This window comes from Pneumocystis jirovecii (assembly GCF_001477535.1).
Source record: "Pneumocystis jirovecii RU7 chromosome Unknown supercont1.3, whole genome shotgun sequence".
NCBI classification, from domain to species: domain Eukaryota; kingdom Fungi; phylum Ascomycota; class Pneumocystomycetes; order Pneumocystales; family Pneumocystaceae; genus Pneumocystis; species Pneumocystis jirovecii.
In genome coordinates, this window is record NW_017264777.1 from 454,507 (window position 1) to 470,026 (window position 15,520).

The 15,520-nt window shown below is 26.4% G+C and overlaps 8 protein-coding genes across 8 annotated transcripts; 4 read left to right on the top strand and 4 right to left on the bottom strand.

Annotated features, from left to right (window-relative positions):
- Positions 1-29: 29 nt before the first annotated feature.
- Positions 30-3,075, bottom strand: T551_00832 (uncharacterized protein; the record flags this gene model as incomplete). Its single annotated transcript, XM_018373096.1, has 12 exons — positions 30-131; positions 176-385; positions 429-755; positions 800-912; positions 960-1,307; positions 1,354-1,464; positions 1,512-1,746; positions 1,789-2,068; positions 2,113-2,486; positions 2,530-2,607; positions 2,652-2,995; positions 3,042-3,075. The coding sequence occupies 12 exons, from the start codon at positions 3,073-3,075 to the stop codon at positions 30-32; spliced, it is 2,556 nt and encodes an 851-aa protein (XP_018230842.1).
- A 299-nt stretch (positions 3,076-3,374) lies between these two features.
- Positions 3,375-4,232, top strand: T551_00833 (uncharacterized protein; the record flags this gene model as incomplete). Its single annotated transcript, XM_018373097.1, has 3 exons — positions 3,375-3,601; positions 3,661-3,709; positions 3,819-4,232. The coding sequence occupies 3 exons, from the start codon at positions 3,375-3,377 to the stop codon at positions 4,230-4,232; spliced, it is 690 nt and encodes a 229-aa protein (XP_018230843.1).
- Positions 4,233-4,278: 46 nt separating this feature from the next.
- T551_00834 (phosphomannomutase SEC53) lies at positions 4,279-5,408 on the bottom strand (the record flags this gene model as incomplete). The annotated part of the gene is made up of 8 exons (XM_018373098.1): positions 4,279-4,401; positions 4,446-4,561; positions 4,604-4,748; positions 4,805-4,835; positions 4,880-4,971; positions 5,014-5,090; positions 5,136-5,256; positions 5,301-5,408. The coding sequence occupies 8 exons, from the start codon at positions 5,406-5,408 to the stop codon at positions 4,279-4,281; spliced, it is 813 nt and encodes a 270-aa protein (XP_018230844.1).
- Positions 5,409-5,543: 135 nt separating this feature from the next.
- Positions 5,544-9,072, top strand: T551_00835 (uncharacterized protein; the record flags this gene model as incomplete). The annotated part of the gene is made up of 12 exons (XM_018373099.1): positions 5,544-5,678; positions 5,720-5,893; positions 5,946-6,198; positions 6,241-6,299; positions 6,343-6,517; positions 6,560-6,703; positions 6,749-7,644; positions 7,688-7,799; positions 7,854-8,068; positions 8,113-8,208; positions 8,253-8,833; positions 8,883-9,072. The coding sequence occupies 12 exons, from the start codon at positions 5,544-5,546 to the stop codon at positions 9,070-9,072; spliced, it is 3,030 nt and encodes a 1,009-aa protein (XP_018230845.1).
- Positions 9,073-9,790: 718 nt separating this feature from the next.
- On the bottom strand, positions 9,791-10,121 carry T551_00836 (uncharacterized protein; the record flags this gene model as incomplete). The annotated part of the gene is made up of 3 exons (XM_018373100.1): positions 9,791-9,868; positions 9,915-9,955; positions 10,004-10,121. 3 exons carry the CDS (start codon positions 10,119-10,121, stop codon positions 9,791-9,793), a joined length of 237 nt encoding a protein of 78 aa, XP_018230846.1.
- Positions 10,122-10,257: 136 nt separating this feature from the next.
- On the bottom strand, positions 10,258-11,225 carry T551_00837 (uncharacterized protein; the record flags this gene model as incomplete). The annotated part of the gene is made up of 4 exons (XM_018373101.1): positions 10,258-10,743; positions 10,788-10,915; positions 10,961-11,129; positions 11,178-11,225. 4 exons carry the CDS (start codon positions 11,223-11,225, stop codon positions 10,258-10,260), a joined length of 831 nt encoding a protein of 276 aa, XP_018230847.1.
- A 1,444-nt stretch (positions 11,226-12,669) lies between these two features.
- Positions 12,670-13,143, top strand: T551_00838 (uncharacterized protein; the record flags this gene model as incomplete). Its single annotated transcript, XM_018373102.1, has 3 exons — positions 12,670-12,849; positions 12,901-13,003; positions 13,046-13,143. 3 exons carry the CDS (start codon positions 12,670-12,672, stop codon positions 13,141-13,143), a joined length of 381 nt encoding a protein of 126 aa, XP_018230848.1.
- Positions 13,144-14,283: 1,140 nt separating this feature from the next.
- On the top strand, positions 14,284-15,486 carry T551_00839 (uncharacterized protein; the record flags this gene model as incomplete). The annotated part of the gene is made up of 1 exon (XM_018373103.1): positions 14,284-15,486. One exon carries the CDS (start codon positions 14,284-14,286, stop codon positions 15,484-15,486), a length of 1,203 nt encoding a protein of 400 aa, XP_018230849.1.
- Positions 15,487-15,520: the final 34 nt, after the last annotated feature.

Here is a 15,520-nt window from a genome sequence, read left to right on the forward strand (position 1 = left end):
CATCTGATTAAAGAAATATATTTCAATATTTAAAATTTTATATTGCATATAATATGATCCAGACTATCTAAACTATTCCTTCTGCTTTCATTTATTTTTTCTACTTTCGTCAAAACAAAATGTTTATTTATCTAGAAAGACCATAAATTTAAGTCTACTAATATATATTGTTTACCTTAAATGATTCAAAATTCGACTCAAACATGTCAATAAATTCAGTAACATTAATAGATATTTTATCTTTTAATAAAGAAACAGACAAAACAATATCATTATAAAAATTTTTAACTATTTCTTTAAGTTTCTCAGATTCAGCATGCAACTTTTTTCGAGTTTTGAGACATCTTTTGACAAAATTTTGAAATAATATTATATTCTTACAACTCTACAAAATATTAATTCTAACAAATATTAAATTACAAATCTACCTCAAATAAGAAAACAAGTTGTTCTAATATAGTATGATCGTAATCTACAACGTTTAAAAAAGAAATAACAAAATTTCTTTCGATCCATTCTTTCAATTTATTTTCTTGAAGACTGTAAGTATTTTGATCACTATCTTCAATCAATAAACATAAAAATATTTCAAGAAGAAATATTGTTTGTATTTCAAATTTGCTTAAAACATCATTTTTTAATCCAGATAATAATGATTCATGAGATTTAAATTTCACTTTTATGTCTTCAAAAGTACCAAATGCTAATAAACTAAGAAATGATATTTTAAAATCCTGTATTTTAAGCCAATTCTCCTATAAAAATAATCAGTTGTAACACAATAAAATTTATAAAATACATCAGGCATCGAAGTAATCCTACTTTTTACTCGTATAGATTCACTTTCAAGAACACCAAAATCAGACATTATATTAAAATCTCTATTGTCATAATATTTCTCTTGTGTAAAACCTAAAATAATATCAACTAAAATAAACTAATTCATAAAATTTTATCACCATTATTTTCTATAATTTCGCAGAGAACTTTATCATCTATTAGATATGATAAATGCAACAACTCATATCTTAATATATGTCTCCATATACTATTATTAAGTCTTGTCCCAAATTCAATAAAATTACCAATATTTGAGTATGAACCATTCTCATAAGCTAAAACAAGCATTTCGGGAACTTCTCTAATATTAGATACATAAATACTTTTTGTAATTTTTAATTCATTTAGAAGAGATTTTGAAGGATAATAGTTTGAACATTTTGTCAAAAAAACATAACTTAATGTATCATACTGAATCTGTTTAATTGACAAAGATTGATAAATAGAAAGTGCCAAGGAAAAAGCACCTTAAAGTATTCATAAAAAATCCAAAAAAAAAAGACGAATCTTTACCTATCATAGAGTATAAACGAATCAATAACAATTTAAACTGAAAATTATATTTACTATAAACAAGTCCAATCTCTAAAAGCAAAATTGCTTTTATAAGATAACTCTGCTTATCTAGAAGAAATAATAAATATGCGTAAAAATAACATGCAAATTCATACGTGTAATAAAAAACATATTAAAAAGAGCATGTACGGCCAATATCAAAAAATCATCACCATACTGATTGTCAGTAAAACTTAAATCATCATCTAAAAACAAAGAATCTCTATATTCTTGAATTAACCGTGATGAAAACACAATCCATGCCTTTTCATCTATTAATTCATAATAATTAACAAAATATTCAAACTTTTCAACATTCTTCAAAACTTCCACATATTCTCTTTTCTTAATCTTATTTAACATTAACATTACATATAAAAAAACAACTACAACCTCTTTTAGTCTGACTTCATTAAAAAACTTCTTAATATCCATTAAAAACATTATTTGATCTTTTCTCTCCAATTTTTCTATAAAAGGTCTTAAATCTTCAAAACAAGATGTTTTTGTACTAAAAGTTTCAAAATACTGAATACAAGAACATAATTTATCCTCAATAATATTATCCACTGATATTATAAAGGATAACTTCAAAAAAGCCAAATACAAATTACGTAAAGATTGAAACTCTTTCTTTTTTTTTTTATAATAATTTGTTAAGTCTAAAACAATACTATGAACTCATTTAAAATATAAAAATAAACAAATACGACAAACCTGGAAGAAACGTCAGATGCAGCCAAATTTAGCGCAGATGTAATATGCATATCAAAAACTTTCGAATCATTATTTCCACAATCAATATAATAACGACATTGGGAAAAAAGAAGGGCCCATTTTTCCAACTTAAAAAGAAGATCTAATTTAAGCCTCAAAAGATCTATGTCCATAAAACGCTTTCCAAAATCACTTTCCAGAACATTTATTACATCCTCTACCTTATCACAGGATAATAAAACACTAATATACAAATGTAACTCTTCTGAAGATGATAGTCTATATAATTCATTATTTTCTTCAACCATTTTCACAGCTAATCGATAGGCAAGAGTCTGGAAGAGCCGTCTTTCACTTTCATCCATATCTATCATCTAAATTTATAAATTGACAACAATAAATCTCTAACACACATACTTCAAGCAACTGAAGCGACATAACAGCCCAATAATAATATTTTCTTCTACCAAAAGTCTTCTGAAGGCTCATTGCAGCCTATTCCCTTATTACTTTACTACTTTAAAAGTGTATTTGTGCACTTTTTGTTGCCCAATAATACTATTTATCCTTACCATAGAAAAAAACCAATTCCTAACCAATTCTTCATCATTCGGCCTCTTTTTTAAAGCATTTTCAAACATTTCTATTATCTCATTTGACATATTTAATTCTTTGAATACTGTTTGTAGAACACTTAAAACATCTTGATCTGTAGGTATATTTTTCTTCAAATTTTTACACATTTCTAACGCCTTTTTCTGCTGTCCTATCCGCAAAAGAGAAAGTGCATTCAAAGCTTGAAATATTTGAGATTCTGGATACTTTTTCATAGCTTTTATGCACAGCTGCAATGCTTTCTTTGGAAAACTGTGGCCTAGAGCATCTGTACAAAAGATAAAAAGAACTATTTACAAAATATAGAAACATACCGAAAATTGTTTGAACTCTGATATGCTTTTCCATATATATCGAATATACTCACATAGACAATAACTATATATGCTATTATTCTCTTTGGAAAATATTCTAAAGTATATACACAAATAATATATGCTGTGTTAAAATCAATCTACAGAAATATATGCACAGTATATATAGACTGTATACAGACTATGTGCAAACTATATATACTATATGCAAGCTAAATATAGTATATATGTACCTCATATGTTAACGTTAATTACAAGTCTATTGATAGTATAAAGTAACGTTTTCTTTAATTCTTGATACGTTTCAACGATCGACACAAAAATCAAAAAAACATGTTTTGGATAAATTGTAGACATTTTGTTGCATTTCAAGCAAAAATTTCACCAAAGAAACAGATCACATCGTATATAATTAGGACCAGTCTTTTTTCTACATATTCAGGACATTCTCGATGGTATTTTGATACACTTCAACTAGTAAAACAACTGGAAAGCGAAGGATTCACGAAACAACAAAGTCATGCAGTCATGCAAGCACTGCAAACTGTTCTAGAGGAGAGGTTAGTAGTATTTAGAGCATTATTTGTCATTTTTTACGCAAAACTGACAATATACATAGTTTCAGCAATTTTACAAAAACAATGGTGACTAAAGAAGAACAAGAACGGGTACGTAAATTATTAATATTGTAATGGACCCTGTTATTAGTATTTCTGTTCTTCTTAAACAGGTCCTGGTAGCACATTTTATGTTTTGAATGGTTGTAATAAATAAAAGATAAGTTATACACAGAAAGTAGACTTTGCACAGCTACGAGGAGAACTGCGAACACTTGAAAAAAACGACTTTACACTGATACGGCAAGATTACGAAAGAATTATATCAGATCTTGAAAAACTAAAACGGATTTTCCGCGATGAAATCAACCATACACTTGCAAATGTACGCCTGGACTTGAATTTAGAAAAAGGACGAATCAGAAACGAATATTCAGCACATGAATTGAAAATCAAAGAAACAGATACAAGAATTGAAAATGAAATCAATAATATCAAAACGCAAGCAGAGACAATTAAGCTTCAAATTTTTCAATCATTAATTGGAATTATTACAGGTGGTGGAGCACTAGGTAAGCCTTTCATGAACCATAAAAAAAAACTAATAGCCAAGTACTGGCCTATATCCGTTTAATTACATAACTATAGCAGTGAAATCCGAAAAAAAAAAAAACAACCATTTATACAGGAAATGAATCCTCATTAAAAAATAACTCTCGAAGAATTCTTATAGTATCTCTAGGTGTTTTAACAGAGTATCCAATTGTTAACGGGCTATTGTAAATTTCCCAATCATTTCCTCCCTATGAACAGTCAGTAGACAAACCTATTACTCTTACTGCTCAACTTCGTATGTCTTATCACCAAAAAAATAGATATACTTGAACCCTTTGTCTTTAACATGTCTCAAGCAGTATGTCTTATCCCAACCTTTAGGAAAAACATCAAAAGAAATTTGTCCACCTATACAATATTCAATATAATACACAAAAGCATAGGAAAAACCAATTGAAAAAACAAGTCCATATTCTTTAAATTCTTCACGGAGGACATTAACGAATTTTTTCCGTATCTCATATACTTGGTCATATTCTTCAAACTCATTGCGCTCTTGTATACTTGAATTACGTCCTATAGGGCAAACATTTACCTACACAAAAAAACATATTTAAGCATTTCTCAGCACTATAAATATAATAAAATTACCAATCCATTGCGGAACTCAATGAACGTTCCTCTAGTAAGTCATCAATAATACAACCTTTTTTATAGTTTCTGAACCTTTTAATAGGGATATCTATTTCGGACATATATCTTAAACAAAAGTTGGCAAACTTCTTATATTTTTCTTCACCCAACCATTTAATAAAGGACTTAAATAAGCTGATTTTGCATAAGGCAATAAAAACACATACCTGACATTCCAAAAGTTTTCCTTGCTCATATGCAACCAAACCATTCTCAGGAAAAGCATAATCAAAAATATCAATCACTAAAACATATCACAATTCTAAAAATATATTTATTGAATATTTACCCGACATTCCATCAAGTCCAAGCTGTTCTTGCTGTTTTTCAAGATTACTACCACCAACGAAACCAATAACCACTTTCTTTTTCAATTCTAAGAGAAGGTCGAACATCTCTCGACTAACTACCTATTCATTTGTTAACTTTAAACTCCCAATTAAAGCGAATAAACATCTCTTGAAGGAGTCAATGTACCATCTACATCAAAAAGCACAAGTATATTTGCACCATGCCTGTCTTTGATATCAATAGAATTGGAAAGTACTGTAGTAGAACACATTCTTCGTTATTAAGAATCTCTAAGTGAGATAATTGAAACCAAGAATAAGATCGTTAACGGTAGGTTACTACCCTATAGATAACAGTGAATAATAGAAAAGAAAAAAAAGCGTAAAAAAGGCACAAATTACACAAAATGCCAATTAGGCCTACGTTAAGGCCATGCTTTTATAAAAGCAAAAAAAATAATATCTTTTTTTGTAGAAAAAACCATAGAAGCTCGAATTTTGAAAAGCTTCCAATAACAGGTGACCGATTGCATGGGTATTTTGTAGAACGTGTAAACTATATGGAAACTAGACAGATCATAAGTCTAAAGTAGAGCAGACAAAGCGTATTAGTGAACTCAGTTTGGTAGCCATTTTATTAAGACATGAAAAAACGGGCGCAGAACATCTTCATATCATGAAAAACGACAAAAACAATGTTTTTGCAGTAGGGTTTCACACACCTCCCCCAGACAGTACAGGTGTGCCTCATATTCTTGTTAGATCTATAATATTTGTTTATTTTTATTTCATATTAATAAAACCTATAGGAACATACTGTATTATGCGGATCAGCCAAATATCCAGTTAGAGATCCTTTCTTTAAAATGCTAAACCGAAGTTTAGCAAATTTTATGAACGCCTTTACTTGTTCCGATCATACGATGTACCCATTTGCAACAATGAATCCTATTGACTATGCCAATCTTCGAGAAATCTATTTAGATGCAACTTTGTTTCCAAGACTTCGAAAAATAGACTTTTTACAGGAAGGATGGCGTTTGGAAAATGAAAATACAGAAGGTCTCTTTTTCGAAATCGAATTATTTTCTTACAGATTTATAGATCCACAGTCTCCTATCGTTTATAAAGGTGTCGTGTATAATGAAATGAAAGGTCAAATGGTAAAACTTAGATTCAAAAATATTATTTTTTATATTTAAATAGTCTAACTCATCATATTTATTTTATACTCGGTATCAACAACAAATGTTTAAACATACAATATACGAAAACGAAAGCGGAGGTGATCCAGCAGTTATTACAGATCTTACATACGAAAATCTAATTAATTACCATAAAAAGTATTATCATCCAACAAATTCTAAATTTTTTACATACGGTAACTTTATTTTTTATTTTGCCGTCTTATTAATAATACAAGGAAATTTTCCTTTAAATGAACATCTAAAAGCCATTGATTCAAAGATATCTTCATTTAAAAAAACAAGTGTTGAAAATGTTGAAAAAAATATAAAACCATTTGAGTCACCAAAAAAAATATATGACGTTTTTCCTTTTGACCCTTGTTAGTACATGTTATTCTGAAACTCTGTTTTCTAACTTTATACAGTATCAGACCCTAAATCTCAAATAAAAATGTCGATTTCTTTTTGTGCAAACGATACAACAGATATCTTTGAAACATTTTCAATGCGTGTATTATCTTCATTATTACTTGATGGACATTCTTCTCTTTTATACAAAAAATTAATAGAAACAGGTCTTGGAACAGATTGGTCGCCAAATTCAGGTTATGATTCAAGTTTTAAAACAGGAATATTTTCAGTAGGTCTTCAAGGGGTTGCAGAAAGCAATATTGAAAAAGTTGAGTCTGAAATTCTGAAAGTATTAGAAGAAGTAGCAGAAAAAGGATTCGAACAACATAAAATAGATGCTATACTTCATCAAATAGAACTTAATTTAAAACATAAATCTGCAAATTTTGGATTATCTTTAATGCAAAGTTTAGAATCAGGATGGTTCAACAATTCGGACCCATTTTTGATGATGTCTATTAATGAAATTATCTCAAAATTCAAAGAATTTACTTCTAATGGTCAATACCTGAAATCATTAATACATAAGTATATATTAAACAATAGAAATTCACTTTTATTCATTATGTTTCCTTCAAAAACATTTATGGAAGATTTATCTGCAAATGAAATGAAATCTTTAACAGCTAAAATTAACTCTTTATCTTTGGAAGAAAAGAAAGAACTTCAAACTCAAAGTTTAGAGTTACTGAGGAATCAAGAAACAAAAGAAGACTTATCATGCTTGCCTACATTAACAATTAATGATATAGCAAAAACTGCTTTTAAAGCTAAAATATTACATGAAAATATTGGGAAGCTAAATGTACAATGGAGGATTGCATCTACAGACATTACATATTTTAAAGCTATCAATCCTTTAAATGAGCTTCCAAAACACCTTAAACCTTACTTACCATTATTCGCAGAGGTAATCTATTAAAAGAATAAAAAAACAAGACTAATATTTCAAGGTTTTAACTAATTTAGGGACTTTTTCACAGCCAATGTCAGATTTAGAGGACGAGATTAAACTTAGGACTGGTGGTTTAAATGTTTCTACTCATATTACTTCCAGATATGATGGTAAAATAAATCGTTTTAAAAACTTCTCTAAATTTTTAGATTTAAATATAGTAGAAGAAGGATTAACATTTTCAAGTCGCTGCTTGTATCATAATATACAACATATGTATAATTTATTTCAGAAATTACTATTAGAAACAAACTTTGACAATGTTGAAAAATTGAGATCATTGATATCGATTAATAATAGCAGTATAATGAGTTCTCTTGCAGAAAATGGTCATTCATATGCACGAGCTTTCTCCGCTTCATCAATGACTTTAGGAGGAGTAAGTCTAATAATTGTCAATTAAATATATACTAATTTACTAAGAAATTATCAGAGATAATGAATGGAATAACGCAAGCAAAATTAATTAGTAAACTTTGTGTGGAAGAAGATTTATCAGACTTAATAAATAAACTTAAAGTAATTTCCCTAAAATTAAAAAAAATATTTACATAAATTTTCAGGAAATTTCTAAATATGCATTTTCACGAGATTCACTTAGAATTTTCATTACTTGCAATAACGAACATATAAATGTAAATAAGCAAGAATTAAGCAAATTTTTGTCAAGTCTTCCAGAAAATTTAGACTATCACAAGCCTAAAAATCTATTTCAGTTTACACCGTCTTTTGGTAAAAAAAAATTCTTTCCATTACCTTATTCTGTTAATTTTACATCTCTTTGTCTGTTAGGTGTTCCATATATACATCAAGATAGTCCTGTTATTCAGATATTATCTAAATTGCTTACTCAGCAATATTTACATAGAGAGATTCGTGAAAAGGGCGGTGCATATGGTGGTGGTATTTCATATAATACTTTAGAAGGTATTTTTGGATTCTATAGTTATAGGGATCCAACACCCCAAAGAACATTATCTGTTTTTATGAACTCTGGGCAATGGGCTATGGAACACAATTGGACCAAAGAGGAACTAGATGAAGCTAAATTAAGCATATTTCAGTCGTTGGATGCTCCTATCAGTATTGACCAAGAAGGATTACTGTATTTCGCTAATTCAATAAATGATGAAATGTGTCAACTGTTAGTATTTTATTATTATATTGATTCATGTTTTTCTAAGCTTTTATAGTCGTAGAGAACGCCTATTCGATGTAAAAATAGATGATTTATATCGAGTAACAAAAAAATATATATTTCAATCATTATCACAGCAACATTTAAGTGCTACTATATTGGGTGAAAAAAAAGAATGGATAGAACAAGAAAAACAATGGAAAATTTTTGACTGGAATAATGATATAGATGTTCTATCACAATAATTATATTATTATTATTGTCATAAGAAGTTTACACGTTTGGATATATGCTTAACCCATTTTTAATTTAATGTATATTTTTATTAACATTTCTAAATATAAAGTTTTTAGATAAATAGGCTTACTATAAGGAAAACATAAAAAAATCAATCTTATACTTAGTTATTTTCCTATGCACAATTTGATACTCCTTCATCTAAGATTCATAATGTTGGACACTGATATTGTGCTAGAACAAAAACATGTTTTAAACATTTTCCCGAGTATCAGATCTACTAAGCATAAGCATAAAGTTTATGTGGACTATAACAAGGGTACATTCAAAGATTTATTTTTTTAAAATTATGTTTTAAAATACTTAAATACTTCTAAAATACTTAAATAACAGTACAAAAAAATGTACAAAAGCATATAAAAATATATTATTTGAGAAAAATTCTAAATATATTAGACTTTCTAGATTGTCTTACAATATAACTTTCAGACCATAATTATGTCAACTAAATATTGTAGTTTATCAAACTACATCATCAGTAAAATACCATAGAACATATTAAATATCCCTAATTCATTATATATCTACTACAATATTAAAGTAACTATTTTTTCAAGAAAAATCAAACGTATATACACTTGTATATTTACATTACTCTCAAATAATTATATACAATCCAATCCATTTTAAACATTTTTAAATGCATTTATATATCAATATACTAACTTATACATTCCCTATGACCATTTTTACTTTTTTTAGTAGCGTCTCTCTATCATCCGTTTCTTCAAAAGAAATATGATTCTATTAAATAATAATCAAAAAAAAAAAAAATAATCTGGAAATTTACTTTGCGCAACCAATCTTTCAATATATCATCAGTCCATTGATCTATATTTCATCGATTAATCCTATATCTTTTTTTTATTTCAAAAATACCTGGTGTAATTCCATAAGATGACCATAAGTGAAAAGTAACTGCTAATGTAACAAGTCCAACAAACGTATATAAAAAAAACTTTTGACTCAGAACACGATCAAGCCATGTTTGTTTCATAATAAAGAGATTATGTATCGTAAACGATAGATTTAAAATAGACGATTTTTATCGGAAAAATAAAAAATAAAAAAGAACCCATTATTATCTATAAAATGTGTATAAATACGTTTTTTAATACTATAGAAACCTTGTTTTAAGCATCATTTAACGACATAATATTTGGTTCATTTAGATGATTTATTTTCCATATATTAGCTTGACGTTCCATTACAACTTGCCAATTAATACAATCAAACCAGCGACGCAAATACGTTTCCTTTCCAAAAACACCATAATCATATATCCATGCGTATTCCCAGCAGTTAACAGTCAAGAGAGGGACTAATAATGTATCTGCGTACTTCTCATGCATATTTACTGATGCTTGAAATGCCGGTTGTCCTGCACTCAATCCTTGAGCAACAGAACGTCTTTCGTGATACGGTTGACCTGCATTAAACGTCGGAAAAATCCTCAGTTTCTGCTCGGCTAAATCATGTACAAGCCATATCCAGCCTGATCCAAACATAGCCAGTGCAGTATGAATAAAAAGCTCCTTAAATGTAAGAAAATCACCAAAACTAGATACAATCTGGTCCAAAAAGCTTAATTGAGGTTCCATCTGCTCTTTCGTTGTTTTCTAAACTACAATCAATTTACTAATTGCAATCAACAAAATCATACTAAGCCCAAAAAAAAAAAATGATTATTAAAAGCTTGTGAAGCATGGTTATAAATGTATGAATGTGATGCATTGTATGCAGATTGGTGTGCAATACTTTCAACATCGCCTATATCTTCATAAACCGTACCTATAACATTGATTAACTCAATAACATAACGTAAAACAAAAAAACCTTTAATAAATCGATTCAATTCATCCAAATGATATTTTTGCTTATGAAAATATGCAATTTCAAGAGCTTTAGAAGAAAATAAAGGCGGAAACCCTTCTTTCTGCCATTTCCATGGTAAATAAAGAGAAGGTACCTGATGAGTCAAACAACGAATAGAAGTATTTAAAACCTAAAAATAAGTAAAAACAAGTCCAAAGTCTTAGAAATACACAAAAACATGTTTTATTTTAGGCAAAAATACACATTGTTTTGTTAGATAAAACATGATATCGTCAACGTTATTCAGACAATAAAAAAAACCTTAAATACAACCAAAAATGTTTCATATATAAAAAAATGTTAAATTAAGTTTGAATTATGTAAAAAAGTTTCTTAAATAAAAAAATAACTTGTATAATTGTTTTTAGAAGATCTAATGAAACTTTAAAAATAAGATATTTTAAATTATAAAAAATAAAGATAAATAATAATATAGTGAATATTTTAAATAATATATTCTTATTCAAGTGTTCACATTTTCCTATTATTAAATTATTATAGAATACTATTATTTAAATAACATTTGAAAGTACTAGATATTATATAATATATATAATAATTTCTCATGTCTAAAAAACAACATTCATTAGATTAAAGATTTGGTTAAAATCAGTAAAATTTCATTTTTATCATTACATAACCTTTTCAAAAAACTCATTTCAACTAAAACTTGAATAATAACAAATTTTACATCTAAAATATTAGAATATTAATAACAAATTCATAATTAAATACTTTTTCTTAAAATTTTATCCACATTTTTCAATAATTTTATAAAAACTAAATATATTTTCTATGGACAGGAAAAATAATATATATACTTTGTAAATCAACTAAATAAATTCTTTTTCTATAATAAATCAAAACAAATAAATATTATTTTAAACATAAAAGATTCCAACAAAAAAGACTCATCTTTAATTTAATATTTAACCATAATTCTAAAGTAATTACTATATATTTTTCAAGTAAATCCTTCATTAAAATATCTTAAGTATTATTTTTAACAAATAGTTTATGACATAAATATAAATATTTAATAAAATTTAGAATCTATCGAAAAATACCCAAAATATTTATAAATAATACAATATTATTTTTCAAAGATTTCAACGTTAAATAAAAATATATGAAAAAAAGATCTATTCAAATAAATCTTATAAAATTTTATTACATATAAAATCAAAAAAAAAAAAAAAACCAAAAAACAATTCAATATATTCTCAAAAAAAATAAATATAACCATCCTTAATCGAAACTTTCTAATATATATATATATATAATATAACATTTTATACAATTTAACATAAAATCTATCAAATACGCTATACTTTTTTAAACATAAAACAAGCACAATTATATTTACAAAAATATCTTAAAAAGAAAATTATATTTTTTTAAAAAGAATTATTAAAAATTACAAAAAAGATATTTAAACATTTTTTAAATAATTTGTTTATCAAACCTCATTCAATCATCAAATATTTATTATAAAATATCATTGCTAAAATACTCCCATTGGTTTTTATATTGATATCAATATTAATATCAATAAAACGTATTTTTTTTCATTTTTGTCTGCTTTTATAATATATATAGGTTTATATATAGGTTTTTAAAAAGCTTTTAAATAAGGAAAATTTAAATGTTTTTTACATCTACAATTAATAATGAGAAAGCGACATGCAACAATTTATGATGCAGTATCAGACAAAATATTTCCTCCTCATAAATATACTCAACCATCAAGCACTTCAGAATTGCCTCGTCTCAGAAAACAACGACCCCGAGGCCCTGATGAATATCTTAAAGTAACATCAACAGATTGGACTAAACAACTCCCAAATTCTGTACGTTTTTCAAAACCAAAGATATATAAGCAAATTATTGATATAATAAAGGAACTTCTCCAAGCATTGAATAATTATGTTGCGAATTTTAGTATGAAATATCCTTTCCCTTCTCTTTTTGAAAGTTTAGATGAAACTGCATTACTCGCATTAGGTATGCAAAAAATTTTTATAAATATTGGCTAAAAATTTCAAGGTATTTTAGTAGAAGAAACAGTAGCTACACTTCTTGGAAATGGAGAAAAAATGTTTGTTGAACAAACTGAAAATGTATCAAACAATCAAACTGCTTAAAGCTCATCATCAAATAAAGACATTTTAATTAATAGTCTATGGTGTCAATTTGTCTTAAGTACATTTATCAATACAAAAAGTAGTTTCTAAACATATAAATTTATAGTATTATGGCAACACATCAAAAATTTATTTTAAACAATTTGTCAAAGATTTTAGACTAATAACTTCATTTTTTATAATTAATTGTCTGATTAAATTCGATATAAATCTTAAAAAATATTTTACTTTAAAACAGTTACCAAAAAAATCATAGAATACTGTAAATATAAATTATAATCTATATAATCTATTTCTTTTGCAAGTATTTTAATAAAACAAAAGTTCTATATAGCTAGGAATTATTGATAAAAGTAGATTTGCTTTACATTATTCAAAATCACCTTTTTTAATATAAGTTTTATATTTAAAAATGCTCAGTACGTTAATATTTTTAATTATATAAAAATTAAATCTTTATAATTTAGAATTCATTAAAATAAAATCTTGTGTATCAAAAAACATTAAATAATAAAAAATCTTTAATAAAAAGTTATCTATTAAAAATTAATATAATTATAACTAAGTTCTTTCTAATCGATATCTAATTTTAAAACTTTATTTTTTCATTTTCTAAAAAACTTATTTATAAAAATACAAAACATTAAATTTTACAAATATAAATCAACATAAAAAAAATACATATGTCTAAAAGATATTTATTTATTTAAATGAAAATGAAAAAATAGAATAAATTCTTTTAAATTATATTAGTTTTTGAATATAATACCATTTTTTAAATAAAAAAATAACACAAGCAAATATTTTTTTAAAAATAGAAAACACTATTTACTTTAAAGACTAATTAATCAAAAATAATATTCTTCAATTAGTTTTTTTTAAAATATTATCTTTTTTACAAATTCTATGATATTTTTTATTTTATTTTCTTAAAAGCCTAATTAATACATGTTTCAACATTATTTTTTCATTAAATTGTATTTTTCAACAAAATATACATTTTTATTTTATTACTGATATTGTCAATTTACAAGTCAACTCGATAATATTAAAAATCATTGATAAAATCTAACTATTTTATAAATAAAAAGACATTTTTAATAAAAGAAAAATGATTGAAAAAGAATAAATAGCTTTTAAATGAAAGAATCCACAGAACCATTTTGTATTTCTTTTCAGCCGATAAAAAATGTTCAGAAATGGAAAAAACAAGAGTCATCAACATATACAAAAAAAACAATACTTAAAAACGAATCAGAAGAAGAGGAAGAAAAAGTAGAAGATGAACTACTTAGCGGGTTTGATCAGTCAGGTGCATTATCTTTAAATCCAGAAAAAAAGGCCAAAAAAGGCCTTTTAATGATTCCAGCACTAAAGAACAAAGACTGGAGACAAGAAATACTAAGACATCAAGAAGCATTATCTTTACTTATTAAAAAAGAATCATTAGAACGGGAGAATGAAGTTTCATCTGAAACCAAAAAAGATGCACAAACATACGGTTTAATGTTTATTAATTCAAAAAAAGAGATATCCTTAACACAAACAGAAATATCTGCTGAACAAGCAGAAACAAAATCTCATGATACTGAAAACACTGTTAAAGTAGAAGCTACTGAAGATGAGCGCGCTATTGAAGCATTGTTAGCTGATGTAGAAGGGAAAAAGACAGATTCAAACCTTATATTGCCTATGACGGTTTCTAATACAAATTGGAAAACAAATACTCGACGTTTAACAGAAGATGAATTATATCGAATAGATATATTATCTTTACCAGACCCCTCAACTTTGGAAGATTATGAGAATGTTCCGGTTGAAGAATTTGGTAACGCTTTATTACGAGGTATGGGTTGGAAAGAAGGAGAAGGAATTGGTAAAAATAAACATGTAAATACAAAACCTATTAAAGCTGTTCGAAGAGCTCAATTTTTGGGTATTGGTGCAAAAGAATATGATGCACATGAATTAGATGAATTGGGTGCATGGGGAAAAGGTATCACAAAACAAAGAGTTGACAAGGTATATATTCCTGTTTTAAAAATTAATAAAGCAACAGGAAAAGTTATATATGAAACAGTAACAAAAAATGACTCAAGAGAAATCCGTCAAAAAAATACACATAAAAAATCTCCAGAAAAAGTTAGAGATAACTCAGCAAAAAAAAACAGTAATCATTATTCTTTTGAAGAATACAAAGATAAAAGAAAACATAAAGATTATGATGGGAATCGATATCACTCAAATCATTCTATAAGAAAGGATTCAGATGAATATGAACATCATTATAGTACGAATAGACATAGGAACAAAGATTATAACATTCATAGAAATAAACATTAATCTTTATATATATTAACAATATAACAAAATTAAA